This window comes from Macaca thibetana, chromosome 7, assembly GCF_024542745.1.
Source record: "Macaca thibetana thibetana isolate TM-01 chromosome 7, ASM2454274v1, whole genome shotgun sequence".
NCBI classification, from domain to species: Eukaryota; Metazoa; Chordata; class Mammalia; order Primates; family Cercopithecidae; genus Macaca; species Macaca thibetana.
Window position 1 is genome coordinate 14,117,420 of NC_065584.1, and position 25,307 is coordinate 14,142,726.

Consider the following 25,307-nt stretch of genomic DNA (forward strand, 5'->3'; position numbering starts at 1 on the left):
ACTGCATATATTAAAGATTATTTAAATATCATCAATATTTTGCATTTTTACTATTTTTTCTATTAGTCTTTGTTATAGAAACATAACATGCACCCTCTGTAGTAGTAGGAATAGAACAAAAAATGGTAAGTCACACAATTGCCTTTAAGATAATGGCCTTCAAGATTTAAATGAACCTTTATTTTCCCTGAAGGTAAGTGACTTTTTGAGAAAATTTAGGGTGGAAAGGGAACTAGATGAGACTGCATAGTCTGGGATACTAGGATACGTTAGAATAATCTTAAACGATTATATCTTAAGCTGATATAATTGTTCAGCTTTATTATCATCTTTACAATAACATAGCCTGCATCAATCAATGTTCACTTGGAATCAGCTCTTTCTCTTCTCTGCCAAAGCATCATCTCCCAAATCTCCATATTTCAATTCAGTCCACAAATCACAGATTCTTTATTGGAAAAAGAGAGGTTTCCATGGTGACATGCAAATGGCCTTCTCAATTCTTAGTAACTCTTTTAATATTTTTTTATAAACAAAGCATATTGAGCACATTTGGAATAAAGAGAAATATATTTTATTTATGGAAGGAGTTAAAAAGAAAAGCCATGTCAAAGGAAATTTTCATAATAAATAAGTTGATGTTTGCTCTGCAGAACCTTAAAAGGACTCATTCTAAAATAAAAGTCCAGCATTTGGTTTATTGACAAGGATGGTAAGGAGGAAATCTCTGATATACATGCTGGCCTCTTAATCTGAAGAGCTGCAATACCTCATTAGGTCCACTTCAAAGATCAGAACTTCATCTTCTAGGTCCTTAATGATAGAATCATTTTACACCTGAAAAGCAGTTCATGTTTTCCATCTGACATTAGGAACACCACACCAAAGAGATAAAAAGCCTTTTTGTCTTAAAGACTTTATCAAGTACTCAGGAAATACAACATCCTTCATCCTAGCATCTCAGTCCTGAAATAAAAATTTTCTGCAAGAAGTTACATGCCCTTGACTTGTTTTGGTCACAATTTCTAGACACCGAAACAACTACAAAAAATAGAAAAACCATGGATATGACCCACAGACACACATTCTCACATCAGCCCATTTTAACATGATTAATCTGAAACTATATCCTTCTAGCTTTGGATCTGTGTCTTTGTATACTCATGAAATCACAAGTACAAAGGAAACACCAGAATGGTGTAATCGAATTTGACTGTAAAGGTTGGTATACAATTTATTTTCAAAGACTTAAAGATGACAAATATTGGCTATTATGGAACCACAGGAATGATTATGAGAAAGGAAAGTCAAAGCTAAGAGAGTAAAACCAGAGCAACAAAATAAACACATGAAACAGATCAACAATTGGGTTACAGGACAATATATGCCTCTTACACAAAATCATATTGACGTTACTTAAACTAGAATTAGTATGCCAGAAATAATCTTTGAGATTGAACACTTTTTTTCAAACTATTTCTTTATAGGTGAAAAAAATGGGACCTTGGGAACATGAAGTGACTTGTTTACCCCTTCAAATAAATGTCAAGATACTCCTCTAATAAACACTAAAATATACACAAATTCTGTAAACTCAACTTACTATTTTATTCTCCTCAATTGCCGAGGTTTGTACATTTATGTAAGTAAGAATTCTAACATGACTACATGACATGTTTTGCGATCCATGTTTCTAATTAAGTAGAAATTAATAATCAAGTGTAAAGAAATAAATTTTCAGCTATCACAGTATTTGATCAATCTTAAATGTAACTTCAGAGGCCCGATATTTTCAACACCTCTCCCACAATTATTAACTTATTCCTAAGAAGGAGGGATTTAGTGAATTAGATTAATTATTAGAAAGCTACAGCCTCCTCATTAATCCCACCATCGTCTCCCAGCACTTTGGGAGGCTGAGGCTAGAGGATCATTTGAGGCCAGGAACTCAAGATTAGCCTGGGAAACATAGCGAAACCCCGTCTCTACAAAAAAATTGTTTTAATTAGCCAGGCATGGTGGTAGAGGCCTTCACACCGTACTTGGGAGCCTAAGGCAAAAGGATCACTTAAGACAAGGAGTTTGAGGCTGCAGTGAGCTATGACTGTGCCACTGCACTCCAGCCAAGACAACAGAATAAGACCCTATATCAAAAAAGAGAGAGAGAGAGAGAGAGGGAGCGGAAGGGAAGAAGGGAAGGAGGAAGCCAGATGCGATGGCTCACGCCTGTAATCCCAGCACTCTGGGAAGCAGAGTCAGGAGTTCGAGACCAGCCTGGCCAACATGGCAAAACCCTGTCTCTACTAAAAATAGAAAACTTAGCCGGGCATGGTGGCTTGTGTCTGTAGTCCCAGCTATTCAGGAGGCTGAGGCAGAAGAATCACTTGAACTCAGGAGGCAGAGGTTATAGTGAGCCGAAACCGCACCACTGCACTTCTACCGTGACAGAGTGTTACGCCATCTCAAAAAACTAAATAAAGAAAGAAAGGATGAAAGGAGGAAGGGAAGAACGGAGGGAAGGAGAAAGGGAGGGAAGGAGGAAGGGAAGGAAGGAAGGAAGGAAGGAAGGAAGGAAGGAAGGAAGGAAGGAAGGAAGGAAGGAAGGAAGGAAGGAAACAGCCTCATCTGTTATGTTTCAAAAAACCAAAAATTCTTATGCCTAAATTTAACAGTTAACATTATTTATTTTAAAGGTACGACTATGCAATTCTAAGACTATATCAATAAATGAGTACTTGTCAGTAAGGTTACACAGAACAAAAGAAGAAAATGATCAAATATTCTATTACTTGAATGGTATGATCAGTCTGCTAATTTTTTTGAATTGCTGTATAATTTAGGCAGAAGTCAAACTCTTTGCTGAAAGACATGAAAAGTACAATTCCATAGCTAACATTAAACTTGATTGTAAAAATAAGCAAATGTAGCTCAAAAGATATATATGGTTACCAATTGTTATTACAGAGCAACAACTTTAATAAGATCATAAGTACATAAAATTAAAATGTGAATAATGATCATGAGAAGTTGAATGTAACCAACGAAAGTATTTTTCTAAAACAAGAGTTGAGAGAAGGTGAGAAGCAAGCTGACACTTATTGCATACCAGGCATTGTGGTAGCATTTTACCAACGTTCCAAGTTAACCATCTTAATTATCCCGCAACTTCATGAGGCAGCTATTACTATTATTATTATTATTATTATTATTTTATAGGAAAGAAACAGAAAGTTAGGTAATTTGCCTAAGGTCATATAGCTAGTAGGTGGAAGAGCTATGATTTGGATCCAGATGTTTGACTCCTAAACCCACAATCTTTTCAGATTTCCCACTGAAGAATAGATAAATCCATAATCCATTTATTTAAAAAATACTTGAAAATGATTTTGATCATAAAAACCACAATGCAACATTTTTTTATCTTTGTGCACATGTCTGGAAAGCCTGCAAGATTAAGTCTACAGAAGTGAAACAGGATTCAAATCAGTTTTATGTTTATAATCATACATTACACGTGACTTGCAGGCTTCAGGTTTTTTCAGTGTTTTCATAAATTTCGAGTCACTTTATCGTCACGATACCTCTATAATGGAAAGCTGATGGGTTCGTCATTCTGTAGATGAGGTTTCAACTATGTGAGCTGCCCAGATTAGAGGCAGAGCTGGGACCAGAATTTACACATCCTGACTATCTAATGCTCTTTCTATCAGATCCTTCTGCCTTCAAAACCAAAAGATAGGAATTTCTGCATCTGAGACAATACTTTCCCCATCTTTTTTCTAAAGTGGAAAAAGATACTGTAATTTATACACAGGAAACCTAGACTGCCTTGACATGTTCTTTTTTTCTATTCTATAAGATCAAACTGTCTGAATAAAACAATTCTAAACCCTAACACCTTTTATTTCTTTGACTTTTACCATAATATCCATGCTAAAGTGACTGAATTTAAATCATAGCTCATGTATATATCAAGTGATTCCATTATAATCTTGAAAACCTAGAGCCTATAACAGCAAAAGCAATTTCCATTCATATCATACATAAAAATAATCTAGTATTAGGTAAGACTGGACTTACATATAGCCATTGGTAGAAAAGATGTGCTAAGATACTCAATGATATCCTTGTGCAGAAATGGAGGAAAGGTAGCTAACGTTGATATCATCGTATAGGGCAAAGTACTCAGAATATCATCATTGAGAAAAGGTAGCAAACATGTAGTTGTATAAAATATCGACTGTCCAAGATCTACAAAACAAAATTGAGTAATCAGTCACTGAATATTTTGCAATTAACAAAATATGCTAACTTTACATTTTAAGCTTTAATGAAGTGGTTTAAATTATAAGCAACTAGTGCTCCCTCCCTATTAAGTGTTATGAAACATAATATTTGACAGGGTACTATGTATACAGTAATTGGTCAATAAATGACTGATGAATGAATAAGTTAAGAAATAGAAATATCCATTACATGCATTTTTCCTCCACATTTTCTTAATCTTCAGTAATACTTGGTATTCGTATTACTACATTCTACACAAGATAACTGAGGCACAAGCAGTTAGATGATTTGCCCAATGGAAGTTTTAGAAAATTCAAGGGCAGGATCAGAAATAAAACCGGACTATTTCTGCTCCATCAATCAAACCATCTGGAGTATCAGGCAATGAAGTAATTTGCAACCTTCAGCAGAGCAGCAATTTCAGAAAGCACCAAGCAAGGGAAACCATAAGCTGGTGCTACATGACCCTGTGCATTGAGTCATCAATGATCATGGGAGGAAGTGCCACCTAATAATAATGTTTCTAACAACATCTTAAAACAGGGATAGTAACAATACCTACCTCACTTCATTAGAAGGATTGTTAGAAGGTTTTAATGGGATAAATGTAAAGTCCTTAGCATAGCACATACTGTGTGCTCCACAAATATTAGCTGTTATTATTAATATTAACAGTTACTATTATTATTACCTGCACAAGAATAAAAATAAAGGAGATGCAACAAAACCATAACTATTTAGTTTTAGAATGCATGTAGGCCAAATCCCATGACACTAAATGTAATTTGTATATTTGTATATTTCTGGACTTCCCAAAATATAGGCCATCAGTCCAGGATTGATGATGAAGACTTTGATCACTTTTGTATTCATTAGAACAGAAAAGTACTAGACTCTTCTTTGTTTTGCACCAGATGTACCTTCTTAGTGTTATTTGGATTCCTAATGTTATTTCTGGTTGTCATTAGAATTAATATGCCATCTCAACAGGCACATCAGGCAGCAACAGACAGGATGTGGCCACAGTGCACACTAGAGGGCCAGGGTCAGTCAACCTTGAGCTCAAATGAATGAAATGGAAAATCCACAGGTGTTTTACTAAGAATTAACCAAGGCTATGCATACAAGACACCTCAGCTGCTTTTGCTGAGCCATTTAGCCTAATTACATAACATTAGTACTGAAAGGAGCCCAGCTGGAGTATTTTTCACATAAAGAAACTGAGGTCCGGAGAGAGGTGATTGCTCAGGATCACCTGAGAGCAGCTGAACTGCGACAGAACCGTTGCCTAGTGCTCTTCCTGTACTCCACCTGGACCCAGCAGGAGGACACAGCCTCCGGTCTGAGCGTAGCAGCTCTCAAAATCTGTGCAAAAGAAGCATCCACAAGGATCTTGCTAAAAATTCAGATCCTCAGACCCCACCCCTCAGTGATTCTTAGTGACAAGTACCTGGGTGGGACCAGAATTCCATGTTACAAACCCCCTCGGTGATTCCGATGTTTTTCAGACCATCCTTCAAGAAACAATGCTGTATTGTTTCTCTGAACCATTCATTAGATTGATCTACTGAGTTTTTCCCTACCTTCTAAGCTCCATCATGCAGAACAAGAACACAATAGCTAAATAACAATGTCACAAAGTCACAAAACAGACGCAGGTATGAGAGCAAAAATACAAATTATCTCCCCTGAAATCGTCACAATTTACACATTAATTGCAATTATACATATTGCAATTTACCAAATTTAATGTCTTTATCTTAATCATGGGGCTTTGAAGATAATGGGCAGCTTCCCTAACACAGTGGACCAACCCAAGCCCAGGCAGGTCCCAGGTGAGTTCAGGACCAGTAGTCACGAAGGAAACTCACTGACAAGCTCATCAGCATAGTAAACTCTGGCAGTCTTATGTTCAGAATCCTCTCATTTAAGTTCAGAGCTGGCAGAGGATCACAGCAGAAGTAGCCAGGCTTAAGATGGCTACAGAATTATACAATAAGCAACTTTACGAAGTTCTATACCTTTTATATTCATCATAACACAGAATTGTAAATATAAGAAAAAACAAATTCAATAGTTATTATTTCATCATTTTTATCTCAGTAGATTTTTAAACTTTTAAAATTAGGAACACGTTGTACTAAATAAACCATCAAGAATTCTCTTAGGGGAGTTAGCCATAACCAAAAGACAAAATAACCCCCACTACCCACTTATTTTCCAAAATTCAAATTTTTCTGTACAGCGAAACCTTGGTTGTCACACTTCCAGGGACCAAATTATCAGAGTTCTGAAGTTAAGACAACTAATGTTTTAAAGTGCGTTATCTGCAGAAATCCCTTTTCTTATTGCATTGCTTTTCATTTGATGCTCCCATTTTTACAGGTTAGGAGAATTTGGTAAGCAAGCAAGATAATGAAACTGCCTAAGGACACAGAGTAGAAAGGGAGAAGAGTGAAGAAAAGAAGCAGGCTCTTAGGCTTCTATTCTAAGCACCACTAATATCATATATCGTACACATACTGCAGATAGCACATAGCACCACTAATACCATATGCTGAATACAGCGTACAGCACCACTATATACTATATCTACATTTTGATATAACATTTTGTAATAACTATTGATTGTTGTTTACATTTGGAAGAGTTCTTAGAGATCACTTCTCATCTAACCTCCTGACTTTATTAAAGAGACAGGAAAAAATGGGTCCTAGAGAATTTGCTCCCTCAAAAATCACAGAATCACTCAGTGGATTATAGCCTGCTCTTCATGCTCTACTTCTTAATTTTCTGGGCGTCAGTTTTAAAGTCTTATCTCCCCACTCATAATTTCAACAAGAGTCCCCATGATAACTCATCAGGAAAGAAGAGAAAATTTCTTGTTATATGTCTTCCTCCTTTCTCTAGCCCCATTCTCCCCCAATACTCCACTTGGATAACATCCGTCTGGCAATAAAGCAGTGTAAAATGATACTATGGGAAGCACCATAATGAAGTTTCAGTGTAGTGTTTCTAGCCACACAAAGCCCTTCCAGGTGACTGATTACAACAGTGACCATCTCCGAGCCCCTTGCTCGGCATCATATACATTCATAAGTATCCATGTATATTGACAAAGGTTTCAGCTAAGTGCTCACCGTGTTGGCCGTGCTGTAGTAAAGGAACTAGATCCAGGAGAGTCACCAAAGTCACGTAGAGGCCTTGGTAGTCCAAAGAAGGGTAGTCTGACAACTGAGCATCACGACTTTGCGGGCCGCGTTCTGAGGGAGCATCTCGCAGGACGCTGTAAAGGAGGGAGCGAGTAACAGTAGGGTTGATGGAACTGACCTGCGGTCTTAGAGATGGGGTGAGTGGGAATGGCACAGGAAAAAGACACATGGTCATGGGCACTGTCAAATTGGAGGCATCTTGGTTTTCCTTCTTCCCTGTGCGGGACAAAATGCTGTTGGGGGGACAAAGAAAAAAAAGAGACAACAAAGACACAAAGAACAGCACATTACATTGAAATGACACTCTAAAACAAATAATAAAACACCAGATACATTCCACATAAGATGCAATTGCCACGCCAGCAGGGTCTACCAATCTAGTACTGGTCACATAGCTTCATGCTCAGAGGTACCGATAATACAAGGTTTACTTTGTGGAAGTTTCATTGCATCTCATGTGTTATCTGGTTAGTAAGGAGCAAAAATATAAAAATGCATGTTTCAGTGCCAAACCCATGTTTTACAGTTTAGCAGTTTGGTGAAGGAGAGGCTTCCTGGAAGAAAAACAACGGCTTTGTCTAATGAGTAAGGGCTCTTACTCCTAATTACGAGGAGCTTTCAAGGGAAAAGATGTTTTCAGCAGGACTGTCTTCATCAGGTAAATAGGAACTTGCAAAATATAGGTATGGCACTTGCAGAAACATGTTTCAGCAAAGAATAAACATGTGTGTTTATTAAGAAAGTCTTAAAAATCACATGTTTATTGCATCAAAATAATGTCTATATGTATATTATGATACTGTTTCATGACATTCTGTCAGTATCATTTGAGATAATGAAGTTTAAACAGGCATATGAATTTAGAAATAATACATATTTCTAAAATGTTAGCTAAACTACATCGGAAAAGCTATAAAATAATATATAGTTGATGGTCCGTAGCATATGTTTGTGAACTAATGATAATGGTTATTTATGTGTGTTTTTTTAAATTTTGCATGTTGGGGAGGAAACATTTTATTTTATGAATACAAACAGTGGTTTATTAAATAATTACCTTCAAAATTCTAATGACTAAGCAAGCAGTATCTGTCATATAGCTGCACATCATACAGTAAGATTTCATATATTACTGCTGCTACTTACGTTATTATTCAACAAAACTCACTAAAGACTAAAGGAAAGATAATTTAGAAAGTTAAAAAAAATTAATGGGAATAAAAATAAATTCTAAAAATAAATTGCTTTTCTTTTAGCCTTAATTTTAAAATAAAAACCTTTTTGGTAAAAGCAATAAAGCAGAAAAGTTGTGAATTTAAAAATAGAAGAAGTTACTGCTTAGCAAAATGTTTAGGTTTTGTAAAATTAGGTTATACTATTTAGCATTAAAGACAATAGCTATACATTAGAATGATAATATCTGTGCACTTGCAAAGTGCTTTTATATAGTACACTTATGTTAGTCCAAGCAGATAACAGTTTATGAGTGGTTCATTACATAAAAAATAACCTTGTTTTACAGTTGCTCTATGTGCATCAAACATTGCTAAGTTCTTAGTTAATGATACTACATTTACAATTTTACAGTGATGTGAAGAATTGGTTAGTGTCAAGCATGCTTGCTATATCAAGTTTGCATTTATTTTTATTTACTCTTAGTGCAAAATATGTTACAAAGTAAGAAAAATGACTACATGCTTTGTATTTTCCATGTGCCTAATTTACCTCGATTTCCTTTGTCTTCTGTTACCCAATGTCCGGGGGAAACAATTGATAATAATAAAAATAATTTCAGAATACTTATGTAATACTTCTTATCAATAAATAACTTAAGATTTGGTGGTTTTTTGTAATTTAAAGGGATTTAATTTACCTTTTTGTGTGTGATGTATTTGACTTTGTAAGCTTATACTTTACAACGGGATAATATCAACATTCCAGTTACCACCTGACTGTATCTATTATAAATGCCATCAGATTTTTCATCAGACTTTACACTTTTCTCACATGACTCAATTATTCCTAAGAATACCACCTTTACTAATGTTATATTCTTGATAAACCCAGTCACCAAAAATCTGTTTTAATCCTGTAGGATTCTAATCCCACTGAAAGTTCCTCTAGAATCACAATGGCTATAAGTCAAATATATTATTTCCCAAACTTCAGCCCTAAATTAACCTACTATTGGCATCTTTTCAAAATTACAAAATGTGGATCTTATAGAAGTGGTATAAGGAGAACAACATTTTGCCTTAGAAAATAAAAATAGCTGAATACCATAAATTAATGCTATCCTTTAAATTAAGTGCAATGCTCTAATCAAACTTCTTGGTGGGGGAAATAAACACATAATTTTTTCAAATACACCTTAGTGTTTCTCCAAAGTATGATGTAAGTTAACAAATACTTTGGAGGCTCTACTTTGATATTTTTCCCTTCCTGTATATGTGGGGTTCCCAAATGATAGCAACAACAGCTTCATACATGCAGGGAGGGAAGAATGTCAGCATGAAAACAGTAAAACTTCTCTCTCACTGCCTTTAGATTTGAGAATTCGGTGAGGTTGAGAAAAAAAATGGCTGAAAATGAGTCATCAATGAAACCAGTTTTAAATTACCATTCATGTCTCAATGTAAGGAAATGTTTTCATTTGTGGAAAAACTCAAGAAGGGCTCATGAATAAATGTACAATGCATTGTGATTTTATGACGTTTTGTGAAGTTTATTCAGAAAAAAAAAAAAAAAAAGTATTTCCCCAACCAAACTGCCTAACTTGGGAGTTGATACAACCATTTTCCCCACCTGAAATTCTTTCCCAGAATTCTGCAAACCCAACCAAAATGAATATTAAGAATGCCCTGCTCAGAAGAGTTTGACCCAGCAGCCAGCTTTTCACCTTTCCCTTTTCCTCCTGAGATTCTCTTTATCAACCATTGACTTTCAGCATCAAGAGAGGAAGACCTCTGCTGGCGTGAGGAAAGATGAGAAGTTGCCCTGAGGTATGTGTAGCACAGAAAATTAATATGTCAAACAAACTCCCTTTAAGATTAGGAATGTTGACATTTGAGTTGAATCCACGTACTAAACAAAATTTACTTCATTATGCTAGGCTCTAAAGTTACTCTATGACTTAACCAATAAAATGGTGGATATATCTATATATACATATATTCTTCCTAAGCAATTGGAAATTACGGTTCAATTAAGATTATTATGCTGAGTCTACAATCCATTTTTAAAACATATTAGGCATTTTCTGAATAGTTAGCAGCAAGCAGCTTTCCCCAAATGTAATGATTTTGTTAAAAGATTTTACGTGCTAGCAGCCTAAACAGCACCAGAAGAGAGATCTGGGGGTAGAAATTCCAAAAGAATGTTTGACATAGGAAGAAGACTAGGATCCTTTAAGTGTCCTGCCAGGTAAAAGGCAAGATTCTTAAAGACCTTCGCTGTTGACAACATGGCCACAGGATGCTTCCACTATAAAAAGAACAGACTCCCTCCCATGTAGCAGTGAGGGGAGGTTAAACTGGATGGTCTTTGTAGTTGCTTCTAATGCTAAAAGCAAACAAAAAACTAAACTCTGAAGTTGTGTGTTGCTCACTGCCGAACTCAGGTATCTGCTAAATTAAAATGCGTACAACTTGGCACTCAGATATAACTTTACCAGACCCCAGGTCACTACTAGATTAAGTAAATGCTCTAGAAGGATTCCAGCACTGGATGAGATCTGGACTAAAGTCAACTCAATTCAACGAACATTTACTGATCCCCTTCTCTGGGTCAAACACCGCTCCAGACACACGGGCTAGCAAGCTGAATAACACACAGGACTCACCTTCCACTACTAGAGTTTAAGGAACGCCCAGGAACACAAATTTGAGTCTAACTATGAGCTAAGTGGACATATGTGGACTCTTCAACTGATTTTGCAGTCATCTATGGTAACATACAATTTCTTCCCGCCTACGAATTAAATAAATTGAAGTTAAATGTCTAAGCTAATTTCTGCCTTTTGAAATAGGTACAAAACTCTACTGAGAACAGTGAGAGTTGTATGCATGCACAAATACCAGCAAACTATTGCTCCAAAAATGCAACCCTGACTCAGACGAAGCTGCTGAAATTTCAAGTTGCATATTTTAACCAAAAAAATAATCATTTTAACTTCATCGAGAATATCCAAATGAAAGACAAATAGTTATTTTGAGAGAATCATCTCTAATTCTTTCTTCTTGTTATTTTTCCCCAAGAACCTGAGTTCTGAAAGCAAGAAGTGCTTCTGAATGTAAAGATCATATTAAATGATTTAATACTATTAAATGCTTTAATAATATTAAACAATATATAATAATTTTGCAGCAGAAAATCTTCTTTGTTGTAGAAAATCTTACTGTTGATAATCTTGGACGCCAAATACTTAGACAATCTTATTTGTCTTGGAATTTATTTATTTATTTATCTTAGAGATAGGGTCTCACTCTGTCACCCAGGCTGGAGTACAGTGGTGCAATCAAGGCTCACTGCAGCTTCAAATGCCTAGGCTCAAGCAGTCCTGGTGCCCCAGCCTCCAAGGAGCTTGGACTAAAGGTGCATGCCACCACACCTGGCTAATTGCTAAAAGTATTTTTTAGAGATGGGGTCTTACTATGTTGTCCAGGCTGATCTCAAACTCGTGGCTGGTCTCAAACTTCAAATTTGAGACTTCTGGTCTCTAACATTATCTCAGTACAGTTCCATTTAAATTCTGAAAAGATGACAAATCTTGGTGCCAAGCACTTCCTTTAATCTGCCACCTCAGCCTCCCAAGTACCTGGGATTATAGATGCCAGCCACCATGCCCGGCTGTCTTGAACTTTCTAATAGCATAAATAAAATGAAGAAGTACAAACACAATTGTTATGGATGTATGTATCAACAGTTCTGTACTTCTAGAAGAAAAAAAAAAAAAAAAAAAGCTGGGGTAGGCAAAAGAAAATGAATTGGGTTCAGGCCAGCATTTGAACCTAGACCAATTCATGACATGTTACCTTCCCAGTGTTTGCTTTCTTAGTCCCACTCCGTGTGTGTGTGTCCTGTTCACTACAGCCTGTCAGCTCTGCTCTGACCTGCTAGCCACAGCTAATCGCCGAGTGGAAGACAGAACTGAAACACTGGGGAATTGAAATGCTGTCCACATTATGTCAGTACAGCTCCATTTAATTTCTGAAAAGATGACAAATCTTTGTGCTAAGCACTTCCTTTAATCTCAAAGAGACCCAAAACTAGTCTGTGGACTCATAATGAATGTTGGCATCCCCAAAGGCCAAGCCAGGTTTTTACTAAAAGCAGTGTCCCTATAATATGATAAATACTCGTCCTAAGAAGAAGCAGTATAGCATAATTGTTGAGAGCATGTGATGTGAATTAGGGTCAAATCCTGAACACTTATTAGATAAGTAACTTTGAGCAACTTATTTAACCACTCTGCCTTAGTTTTATTATCTGTAAAATGCATATAACAGTACACTTATCTCATAGAATTATAATGAGAGATTCAATGAGATGACACATTTAACTTCTTAGGACAGTGTTTGACACATATGATTACTAATATTATAAGACAGTATTGCTATAATAATGGTTGCAATTGTTAGTATTACCATTAGCAGATGTTGATGTTGCCTCCCTTTGAAAATGAACTCAGCTCAGTTGCATAGAATCTTCTCCAACAAGCCACTTGAACAAACTCCCTGTTTTACCACTAAAGTGCTACTACCTATGATCATATTCTAATGGTCCACTGCTCAAGAAAATGGAATCCTTACGTCTTGCAAACATGACTTTTCAGTATTTTAAATTCCTTAACTCTTGGACACAATTACTAAGACCTAAGCAGCAAGCTCTGAGGTGCCAACTAGGATGTTACAGTTTCCTGACAAATGGAATTCAACATGCTTCCTACTGAAAAGTGTCTCTCACTTTGAGAACTTTCAGAATTTGTCATAAAGAAAACTGTTTCCCATTGAGAACTTGGACCTCAAAGACAAAAGGAGAATTCAAGAGAATAGAATTGGATGCCTTGATTCATAAATTTATCTGATGATCACTATGAAAATTGGGCTAATTATTCTACTACAATTTGAGAAGAAGGAAAATATCCTGTAAGAGGCCCTAACCTTACCATGTAAGTATGAAATGTATGAATCTGATAAGCAGGAGCCCTTCAATATAGAACAGGATCACTAAGGACTCTAAAGAAGGAAAGATATTTCAAAAAATAAGAACAGAGAGATAGCAGGACTGCAAAAGATTCGTAGCTGACTTGATCACACGAAGCTTCTATCCACAAAGCATTCAGAATGCCCCTGGCAAAGCCTTCAACTGCTAGAAACTCAAGTGCCACTAGTCTTTGCAAATTTGTGTTCTCCTAATATCTGTCTTACAAAATTTTTGCTGCTATACAGCTAAAAGAAATAGTACCAAGCCAATTTATGTGTTGCCAAAATCAGATTTGAAGTGAGAAGACTGTGGTAATGGAGAAACCACATCTTGGAATTTAATGGAACGTGAGGTGTTCTTCTGAATTCTTCAATGTTATTTTCCAAAACAATTGAGCTTTTACTTGAACAGTTCATCTTTGTTTTCTCTGTTTTCTTAATCAAGATATGTGGAGTAAACAGGGCCCTCCTACCTCTACCTTATGGTAAAAGTAAACAAAAGAAAAAGAGTCCTATTTTTTTTCCTTGTCCTTCATGGAATTTCATTATCAAGGCAAAGCATGTTGAACACGTGAAGTGTTACCCAGATTAAAAATAACTATTATCACTGTATATTACACTTAGGGAAATAGAAAATGCTAATGATGAACCTAAAATGCCACATAATTCTGATTTGCTTTTAGACCAAAAGTGTTTCCAATTCTTAATTTTAAGCAATTGTAGGCTATCCTTTTAATCCCACTCTATATTAGTGCCAAATATAGAACTCTATCATTTTAAAGATCCCCTGAAAAGATGTTCAATGCGGGAAAGCAGGCAGTAGCCAGGCAACCAATCTTTTCATCTGGGCCTGGGATCCAATTTGCTACATACACCCAGAGAACTTGAGTGCAGACTCTTCTGGCAGAGCACTAGAAAACATAGGCCCTTTAAAACTTGCAATTCAATAAAAATTTAGATCCCAATAAATTCAGCAGTACTACCTAATAATTCTCTCAAAGTAGAGGATATTGTAAAGCTTACCTTAACAAGGTCTGAGAAAAGTATTTCAAGGTGTTTGCAATATCTGTTCCTGATGGTACAGGATAAATGTTGTGGAGAACCCGGTTATGATATTCCTGCAAGTACCGGATCTTGGAAGCAACTAGATAAAAGCAAAAAAAAAAAAAAAAAAAAAAAAAAAAAAAAGAAGAAGAAGAAAGAGAAGAATCATCTTGTAATATGTATTAGGCATACAGTCATTTTTTAAAATGATTACATACAAGAATTTAATCAGTATTTTAAGGAACATAAGTAAATCTTTAATAGAATTCCATGACAGAAACAATTACAAAAAACTTTTAATTTCTTTTAATTGTATTCAGCACACAAAATTATTCTTAGTTTTCTGGTTTAATAGCCTATTCACAAATTATCTATTGCCTGTTTTAATCACTAAGAAAAGCAGTACTCCAAATTGTTTTCTAATCACCCCCAAGATGGCTTATTTTTAGCAAAATAATAATAGATATAAATCTCTGCTGAGGAATTATATTTAATGTTGCTTAACTAAAACTGAAAGAGAAAACTGAAAAGTCTTTCTACAACACTCAAAAAATCCTAAAATATAGGGAGTCCACTGCACGATGGCATCAATTGAAGTCAGATTATTAACTCAACATGTGATCATGAAAGTGTGTTTAGTAAATGCTTTAACTGTGAGAATATGTTAAGAGTAGATTAACATGATGAGTGTTAAGGAAGAATACAATGATCGTGCACTAATAAAAATGTAAAAAATAAATGTCACATTTTTTCTTCCAAAGAATTTCATAAATTAGGAGACTTCCTAATAGCTTTCTGAGCTTGGCTGCCCAGATCTTCTCAAGATTCAGGAGGGACTCAACAGATTTATTTACCCTCCTAGACCTACCTGGAGTCACCAGCATTGTCCACATTCCTGACCTGACCTTTGACCTGGCTGTAGTGAAGGACCCCGTTCTAGTCATTCCTCTTTGCAAATCCCAAGGAGCCATGATGATCAACGTCTTTCTGGTCTCCTCTTCCACAGGGTTCTCAACACTGTCCACTTGTCCTTTCAATCTTTAAGGCTACCAAGGGAGCCTTTTAGGTGGTATGGCTCACTGTCAGCAGTTAACAGAAGACATATCAAGTCCTGGAGAAGCAAGGCCTGCTGTTCCCAATAGCCCATGGAAATAAGCTCCTGGATGCATTCTAACTCAGAATCCTTTTGATAAGTGTGGGACGTAGAAGCACAGAACGATAAAATATCAGAACTGGAAGGACCTTAGAGACCTCTTCCCATAACCACTTCCTTTTAAAGATGGGGAAAATGAGACACATAGGTGGTCAATGGCAGAGCCAGACTAGTGCTTAGATTTCCTGATCCCAATCCAGTGATCTTTCCACTATGACATACTCTAGAATATGATTCTGAAATGATGTCCACGTGAACGTGACGTTCACATGAATGTGAACGTCCATTGCTTGACATCAATGCAATTTCCAGCAGTTACCAGGTTAATCACTGATTCTAAATCCTACATACACCATTTATCAGATTTGCCTTTTCTCTCTTCCACTACCTGAACTATTTCCATAATATGGTTAGCATTTTCCCAAAGAAATAAGTCTAGATTACAGATAATAATACCTTGAGTCTGTGTGACACATCAGCTCCAAAGAAAGCAACAAGTTTATAAACATCATCTCAATTAACTCCATAAGTATTTGGTTGTAAATAACTTTTTTTCCTAAGATAAAGTATAAATAGGTGATACTTGAAAACGGTTCAACTGCATAATCTACAAAAGTCCATTTCCTGCTCAGTGTTTTTGATCTGCTATTCATTATATTTTTAAAATCATATTACAAGAAAATCCCCGTATTAATGCATAGTTCCAAGTTCCAAATATCCGAGATACATGCTAGGCCAGCACATGCTGTCTGCTCACCCACTGTCACAGTAATGAAGCATTACTGTGACTTTTCTCAAGTTTTAATATTCAGCAGGTTTCTGTAGAGTATTTCAGGAATACCATTAATCATTCCACCACCTAAGAAAAGGAGTTGATAATAGTACAGGGTACGGACAGTAAGTGCAAATGAGGAAAAAACTCACAGATCCCCCAACTCAGTGGCTTGCTCATAATTCAAGAGCTATAAAACCATCACTACACAACGATTACAAGCATTCAAAAATGTTTGTTAAATGAAAGGATGTTCTTTTTATAGCTCTTTTCATTAAAATGCAACAATAGCTCCTTTCCACAGGTACCCAAATATGCAGAGCAAAGCAGAGACGAGAGTCTCTTTTTTCTTTGAGATCTTTTAATATTTTACAAAAGTCATATTGCATTGTCTCTGTGTACTTACCTGTTCATTTTTCTATACCAGCTTGTAAATTTCTTAAGGGCAGAAACTATACCTTACTCATGGCTCTATCCCAAGCCTAACACACCGGTACTTAGTAGGAACTCAGTATGTTCATAGGATTAAATGAACAAATGAATTAATACTTTAGTAACAGCACTTATCACTCAGGTCTTTAGGATATATAGAGAGTATACATATCTGCATATATATGTACACTATACACATATATACCTGCCTATAGACATATGACACATTGTGGACTCTTCATCCTTAGTGCCAGACACTTAGTAGGTACTCAATAAATCATTGATAAGTGAAGATGAAAAAAAAAAAAAAGAAGAAAGAAAGTGGGATAGAGAAAGAGGAAGAGAGTGGTGAGCAATCATGAAAGACCATTTATAGAACAGATTGAAAAAACTGTTCCAGCCAATTTGTGCATTGGTGAATGCAATACAATCTTAGCAGTCATAGATTTAACTTCCATGTTTTCAACAACTCGAGAGCAGCCAAAAAGGTCCGTTACAAATAGTAATTTGTAATTGTGCCAAGGATGTGAATAAAACTCATTTACAGTTCAATTTTGTGCACTGGAGGTGGTCATTTGGCTGGTTAATAAGCCCATGTGAGCATCCAGGAGCCTCATCAAAGCAGAGTTCCTCTTTACTCCACACACATACCTGACTGCTGCTGCGGAGACTCCAATAACTGGGCCCGATAGATATAAATGAATGATCTTCAACCTCAACTGACCCTAAGGCTACATTTCTCTAGTAAGCTCCTTCTTCTACACTCTTCAATGATAGTTACACTGTCTTCAAAACTCCCCCCGGCACCACCCCTTTCCTTATACTTTAAAAAGCCATCTGTTATTGACTGAATTTTGTGGCGCTTAGAATTCATATGTTGAAACCTTAACCTCAAAATGTGACTGTACCCAGAGATAAGGCCTTTAAAAGGGTGATTAAGTTAAAATGAGGCCGTTTCGGTGGTGAACCCTAATCCAATCTGACTGGTGTCCTTGTAAGAGGAGATTAGGACACATAAGAGATACCAGAAATGTGGGAACACAGAGGAAAGGCCGCATGAGGACAAAGAGAGAAGGCAGACATCTGCAAGTGAAGGAGAGAGGCCTCAGGAGACACCAAACCTGCCAACACCTCGATCTCAGACTTCAAGCCTCCAGAACTGCGAGAAAATATATTTCTGTTGTTTTAGCCACCCCATCTGTGGTACTTTTATGGCAGCTGGAGCAAACTGATACACCATCATAGAGAAAATATTTTCTTTTCTTTTTTCGAGACGGAGTCTCGCTCTGTCGCCCAGGCTGCAGTGCAGTGGCGCAGTCCCGGCTCACTGCAGTGAGTGACCTCTGCCTCCCGGGTTCACACCATTCTCCTGCCTCAGCCTCCCGAGTAGCTGGAATTACAGGCACCCGACACCACGCCCGGCTAATTTTTTGTATTTTTAATAGGGATGGGGTTTCACCATGTTAGCCAGGATGGTCTCGATCTCCTGACCTCATGATCCACCTGCTTCTGCCTCCCAAAGTGTTGGGATTACAAGCGTGAGCCACCATGCCCGGCCCTGAGGAAATCTTATTAGTAAGGGTTAAGAGTATGAACTCTGAAATCAAACAGTTCTGACTTAAGACCTTGGATCTATCTCCACTTAAGCCCAATTTCCTCATCTGTAAAATGGGGATAATTATATCGACTTCATAGGGCTACTGTGATTATTGTGCTATTGTGATTACTGTGCGAGTGGATACTTTGCACAGTGTCTGCTATACACTCCACATATATTAAATAGTAGATGTCAAAAACCTACTAGCATCTCCTTTCCTTGTCCTGCCAAACACCAATCCCACCACTCACTGGGGCTCTCCATCCATCAGTGTGTCTCCTATGGACTTAATCTCTCCCGCTTTGCTAAATCATTCCTACCAGGATTCAAACAAACTGTAGAATCTCCCTTGTCGACAGGAAATAAAAAAACCTCTCTCCTGCCTTTCCATTCCCCCTCCAGTGATGGGTCTCTGCCTTCAGAGCCAAGATGATGAAGAGCTGTGCACACATTCTCCTCTCTCTGTCACTTCCTGTTCCTCCTTCCACTCACTCCAGTTTGGCTCCCACATCCACCACTGTACCGAGTCCTTTTCCCATAATCATCTGGAGCCTCCAGATTGCCAATCCGTTGGGTACTTTCTGATCACCATTTTCCTAGGCTTTTCAGAGCATTCTGTACAGTTGATCCCTCCCTCCTTCCTTCTTGAAACTCTCTCCCCTTGGCGTTCCAGATCCCACATTCCGCTGGTCTGCCTCCCGTGGAATGTATCCTTCTTCAAGTGCTTTGCCACTTCCCCCTATTGCTTGATGTCTAAGTGTTGGAATTCATCAGGGCTCAGTTCTAAACTCTCTGTTCCTCTCTCTCGATATTCTCCCCATAGGCAATCCCAACCATCCACAGGGCTGTCAGGACCGTCCAGGGGCCAACTGCTCTGAAAGGTCTGTCTCCATCCCGGGAGGGTAGCTCTTGTGAATAACAGGCCTCATCGATTCAATTTCTCCACTTGGAAATCTTATAAATATCTCAAAGAAAACATGTCCGACATTGACTCTTAGGTCTCCCTTCCCCCAAGAAAGAAGCCTACTCCACCATCCGTGTAATCCACCTAGTGACTCAAGCAAAGCATTCTAAAGTTCATCCTTGACAGCCCCTATTCCCTGCTGTATCTCACTCCTCTCATCCAGTCCATTGCTAAGTCCTATTAATCACTAAGTCTTATCACTAAATCCTATCAAATACATCTCCCAACTGTCTTCTGTTCTTTATCATCACTGTCGTTACTCAGGAGCAGCATCTCCTGATCAAGTCTAACAGCCTCCTAACTCATTTTTCAGATTTCTTTTTGCTTCTCTCCACTCTTTCTCCTCAGAGCAGCCAAACAGATCTTTTTAAATTATAAACTGCTTCATACTGTCATAAACAGTAACCACTGCTCAGAGTACTTCATGGGCTGCCCACTGTCTTCAGGACAAAATCCCAAATCCTCCTTAGTGTGGTTAAAGTCCCTGCCTATCTTCCACCCTAATCTCGTGACACAAGAGCCAGACACTGTTGTGATTATTTATTTTATTTATTTTACTTTATTTTATTTTATTTTTGAGACAGAGTCTTGCTCTGTCGCTCAGACTGGGGCACAGTGGTCTGATCTCCGCTCAGTGCAACCTCCACCTCCCGAGCTCACGTGATTCTCCTGCCTCAGCCCCGCCAGTAGCCGGGATTACAGGCGCTGGTCACCGTGTCTGGCTAATTTTGTATTTTTAGTAGAGCCAGGGTTTCACCATGTTGGCCAGGCTGATCTCAAACTCCTGGCCTCCCAAAGTGCTGGGATTACGGGCATGAGCCACCACACCCGGCCCCTCTTTTCCTTAACACTGTTTTTTGCTTTTTTGTCTTTCTTTCTTTTTTTTTTTTTTTGCTTGAAAACCTTTCTATGTCCTTGTCCCTCTTCGTAGAGTGCTCTCCCTCTACATTTTGTGGGACTAACTCCTACTCATACTTCAAAACCGACTTTAAGTGTCCCTTCCTCATCATGAAGGTCTTTGCAAACTTCCTTGTCTGAAATGATTCCCCGATCTCCACTTTCATTTCTTTCTGTGTAACACTCTGCGGTTTTGTCCAGAGCAGTGAGAACAATTTGTAATGATGTGTTTCTTTAGGTGACTGTTGACTGTCTTTGCTAAGTGAACAGTGAGCTTTTTGTTCACCATTGTGTACCTTTGGTGCCTACTAAGTATTGAATTTGCTGAGTTCCTAGTAAGGATGAAAATAGACAAGGCAAGAAGGGAAAGAATGGCCTTTTACAGCTGTTCAACTTTGTGTCTTCATAAAAATAGCCCAGGAGGCCAGCTATTAAAACTGTGATGAAAATGAAGAAAAAAAACAAAAGGGGTCTGTGCATATACAAATTTAATCTCTGTTCGATATTTTACTGCCCATTCTATCCTCACCGTTTCTTAGGGGCTTTGCTACTTTTTGGGAGCTAAAGTCATAAAGCAAAATTCACTCATAGACTAAACAGTACTTTAACAAAATTGGGATTGCATAAAACATTAAGTTTTAAATCTTTCTTCTTTAAGTCTTAAGCATTTTCCTATGTCACTAAATATTTTTAACGGAGATCCATCCCTATTTTTGAAAAATTTAATTAGCAATGCTCATTATCATAAAAGGAAAAAATTCAGGTAAGCAACATGAAGAAGATAAAAACACCTAAAGGGCCCACTACTGAGAAACAACTGTAGTTAACATTTTGGCATGTTATCCTTCTAGAAAATTTTCTTTGCATAAATACACATTTACCAGAATGGGATTAAACTGTGTATAGTTTTAGAATCTGCTTTCCTCACTTTCTAGGCACTTCTGTATCACCATTTTAATGGTTTTATAATTTCCTTTATGTAAGAGAATCATAATTTACTTTACCAATAATCTATTTGTGAGATTTTGGGGTGTTTTCCAGTATTCTATTCAATGCTGCAAAGAATATTCTTTTCTTTTCTTTTCCTTTGTTTATTTTTTGTAGAGACAGAGTCTCACTATACTGCTCAGGCTGGTCTCGAACACCTGGGCTAAAGGGATCCTCCTGCCTCGGCCTCCCAAGTGCTAGGATTACAGAAGTGAGGTGCCACGCGAGACCAGAATATCCTTTTAAATACTCTATGTGCACACATCTTTAATTATTTCCTTAGAATAAATTTTTAGTTACGAGATTGCTGAGTCATATGGAAAACACTCATTGTTAAAGCTCTTGGTAAGAATTAAGAAATCGTCCTTCAGAAAGACAGTACCTGTTTACATACCAGCAGAGTATATACATCATTAAGTGTGAATAATATCTCTTGATCATCCACTATGTTCCAGGTGCTCTATATACTTTTTTTTCTTTTCTTTTCTTTTTCTTTTTCTTTTCTTTTCTTTTTTTTTTTTTTTTTTGAGAAGGAGTCTTGCTCTCTTGCCCAGGCTGAAGTGCAGTGGCACGATCTCGGCTCACTGCAACCTCTGCCTCCCAGGTTCAAGGGGTTCTCCTGCCTCGGCCTCCTGAGTAGCTGGGATCACAGGTGCGTACCACCATGCCTGACTAATTTTTTTGTATCTTTAGTAGAGACGGGGTTTCACCATGTTGGTCAGGCTGGTCTCGAACTCCTGACCTTGTGATCCGCATGCCTCAGCCTCCCAAAGTGCTGGGATTACAGGTGTGAGCCACCATGCCCCGCCTTTTTTTTTTTTTTTTTTTTTTTTTTTTTTTTTTTTGTGAGACGGAGTCTTGGTCTGTCTCCCAGGCAGGAGTACAGTGGCTCGATCTTGGCTCAGTGCAAACTCCGCCTCCCGGGTTCACCTCATTCTCCTGCCTCAGCCTCCCGAGTAGCTGGGATACAGGCGCCCGCCACCAAGCCTGGCTAATTTTTTTAACGTATTTTTAGCAGACACAGGGTTTCACCGTGTTAGCCAGGATGGTCTCAAACTCCTGACCTTGCCATCCGCCTGCCTCGGCCTCCCAAAGTGCTGGGATTACAGATGTGAGCCACCACGCCCGGCCCTATATACTTATTTTTAACCCTAGAAATAACTTTGCAAGGTGGTCACTATCATTACCATTAAAAGTTGAATAAACCAAAGCTCAAAAACAGTAAGTGACTTGCCCAAGGACACAAAGCTAATAAGTATAAAACTGATAGTTTAACAGGCTGCAAGCCATGCTTTTCCACCAGACCACATTGTTCTTTAATTATTTTTACTGGTTTAATAATATTCAGTGATACAGATTTAGCATGAAATACAGACACTTCCCCTATTCTATTGTTCGCATTTAGGTTGTTTCCAATATTTCATTAAGTAAAACTGCAGTGAGCAGACAAAATATTAGACTATTTAGAAATTAGACTAGTTATTTATTTCTTAGAAAACACAAAACAAAACATGTTTACTTCATTAGTCCTGCCCTTTACTTCTTGAAAAATCAGATCCCCTTCATCCTTCAAGGCTCATCTTAAGAGTTACATTGGCCGCATGCGGTGGCTCATGAGTGTAATCCCAGCACTTTGAGAGGCCGAGGTCAGGAGTTTGAGACCAGCTTGGCTAACATGGTGAAACCCTGTCTCTACTAAAAATACAAAAATTAGCCAGATGCAGTGGCACCCACCTGTAATCCTAGCTCCTCAGGAGGCTGAGGCAGAATTTCTTGAACTCAGGAGGCCGGGGTTGCAGTAAGCTGAGATCATGCCACGGCACTGCAGCCTTGAGTGAAGCCTTCTAATTGACGCTCGACATTATCAATAGCTCTCTTTTCTGACTACCCAAAGCATGTATTATCTGCTTCCAAAATTTTTGCACTTCATTATATAAATATTTCACTGATTATAAACTGTTCTAGATGGTTCTAAATTAGTTTCATGTTTGCAAATCTAGTTTCCCTAACAACACTTTAAGATCCTTGGAGACAAAACCATGTTATATTACATTTGTACTCCCCTGGGACTTGTCACAATGCTAGGTACATAGCAGATGGTCAACAGCAGCACAGTGATTGAAATGAATTGAAAGTTTAAATGTCAATTATCTTTAGTCCTATTACTATTCCCTAAATAACTGCTTTAAAATTCTAATATCATTTACACTAATAAGTAATTTCGAGATGAAATTTGCTTGTATAACATGCAAATAATGCAGTAGTCTTTTTCATGATTTATTTCCTTCCATCTCTCATTCCAATGGAACCCCCCAAAATTTTACAGGTTCTTCATTATCATTTGCAGTACTCATTTTTTTTCCTGCAAATTGGCTACTCCAACTTTATTTTTAATTACTTAGACCCCAAACATGTTGAGTCATGGTGTTATCACGACGCCCTGCAGAGATCCCTGGGAGGGAATGTGAGTATGTGAGTTCCCTCCTACAGCTATGTGTGACTTCAAGCAAATCACTTAATATGTATAAGCCTCAGGAGTTCTTATTTGTTTGTTCTGTTCTGTTTTTGCTAAATGAGAAATTAAAGTAACATTTTCCCCACATTCTTTGCCAGTGCTAGTTATTAATATTGTAGATTTGATAGTATATGTCCTAATTCCATCTTAATTTTTTATTGGTTTCTTCTTGCATGACATAAAGCCTAAGATTTTACAGATGGTTTTCTGTCATTGCCCCCTTATAAGCCATTCATCTTCTTTTCATTCTAAGCTGTCATTAAGAAATGATAGACATAAATAAAGAGCATGTGGACATATTTCACAAATGTGCATTGTTATAACTATTCACCACAATGGTTTAAGTAAAAATCATGCCTGATACCTTTTTAAATTTTTCTCTTGACTAGCGGATCAATAAGGAATCAGACATCCTCCTCAATTACCTGCCACTGCATATCTGTCTTTACTCACTATTTTTGTGTCCTTCATATAGACTAGTGATTCTACTTATTGACCCTACTGGTTCTGTCTAGAAATCAACCCCAGGGTCTACCCTTTTCTCCTTCCACGTTGACATCACCTTAATTCAAGCTTTTGTAATCTTTTCCCTAGATTAACTGCTGTGATGTCCAGACTGATCCCTTCTTATCCTTTTTCCGCATGACACCCAGTGTGATCTTTCTCAAGTTCAAATCTTCCTCATTTTCTGCTGGTTGAAATCCAAACAATTAACTTAGCATATCGAGCCCAGCATGAAAAGCTCCCTGCTCACCTGTCGGGTTTCACCTTCTGCCTCTTTTCCTTGTGTCCCACACTTCAGTCATACTGACTTGCAAAAACTCTAACTCATGATGCTGTTATTCCTACATGTTTCTAGACACATTCTCTACTACAGGAATACAATCCATACTTCTTTGCCTAGCTAAATTCTAAGAATTCTTTAAAGCTTAGCTGTACCCGTTTCCCCAGTAGATAACTAACCTTCCCACAAACCACATTACATGCATTTCCTCAGCACGTTCATAGCACACGGGACTTCCCTCTATCATGGATGGCATTTATCAACGCATGCTACAATTATTAACTCAATGGCTGTCTCCTCCACTAGGCTATCAGAACCTTCAGATCAGAAACCGTCTCTTTAATTTTAGTATACCCAGCATTTAACAAGTGTCTGGTCCTAAATGTTTGCTGAATGACTGAATGAAGAAATGAAGAAATGAATGAATGAATTGCCACAGGACTCTTGATACAATGAAGCA

At 37.6% G+C, this 25,307-nt stretch overlaps 2 protein-coding genes across 17 annotated transcripts in view; one reads left to right on the forward strand and one right to left on the reverse strand.

The window, feature by feature from the left end:
- LGMN (legumain) overlaps positions 1-25,307 on the forward strand; it is a 1,022,235-nt gene that overhangs the window by 237,842 nt on the left and 759,086 nt on the right. The window lies entirely within an intron of this gene.
- Positions 1-25,307, reverse strand: part of UNC79 (unc-79 homolog, NALCN channel complex subunit) — a 277,488-nt gene that overhangs the window by 224,312 nt on the left and 27,869 nt on the right. For 9 of the 16 annotated variants that reach the window (XM_050798990.1, XM_050798981.1, XM_050798993.1 and 6 more), the window contains exons 1-4: positions 15,615-23,200; positions 14,726-14,846; positions 7,428-7,732; positions 4,081-4,251 (exon numbers count right to left, since the gene is read on the reverse strand). In XM_050798990.1, coding sequence (XP_050654947.1) covers positions 4,081-4,251; positions 7,428-7,732; positions 14,726-14,846; positions 15,615-15,717 — 700 coding nt within the window. In that variant the 5' untranslated portion in view covers positions 15,718-23,200. Of the gene's footprint in view, positions 1-4,080; positions 4,252-7,427; positions 7,733-14,725; positions 14,847-15,614; positions 23,201-25,307 lie in introns of those variants that run through there. The other 7 variants (XM_050798992.1, XM_050798985.1, XM_050798983.1 and 4 more) reach the window with 3 other exon arrangements.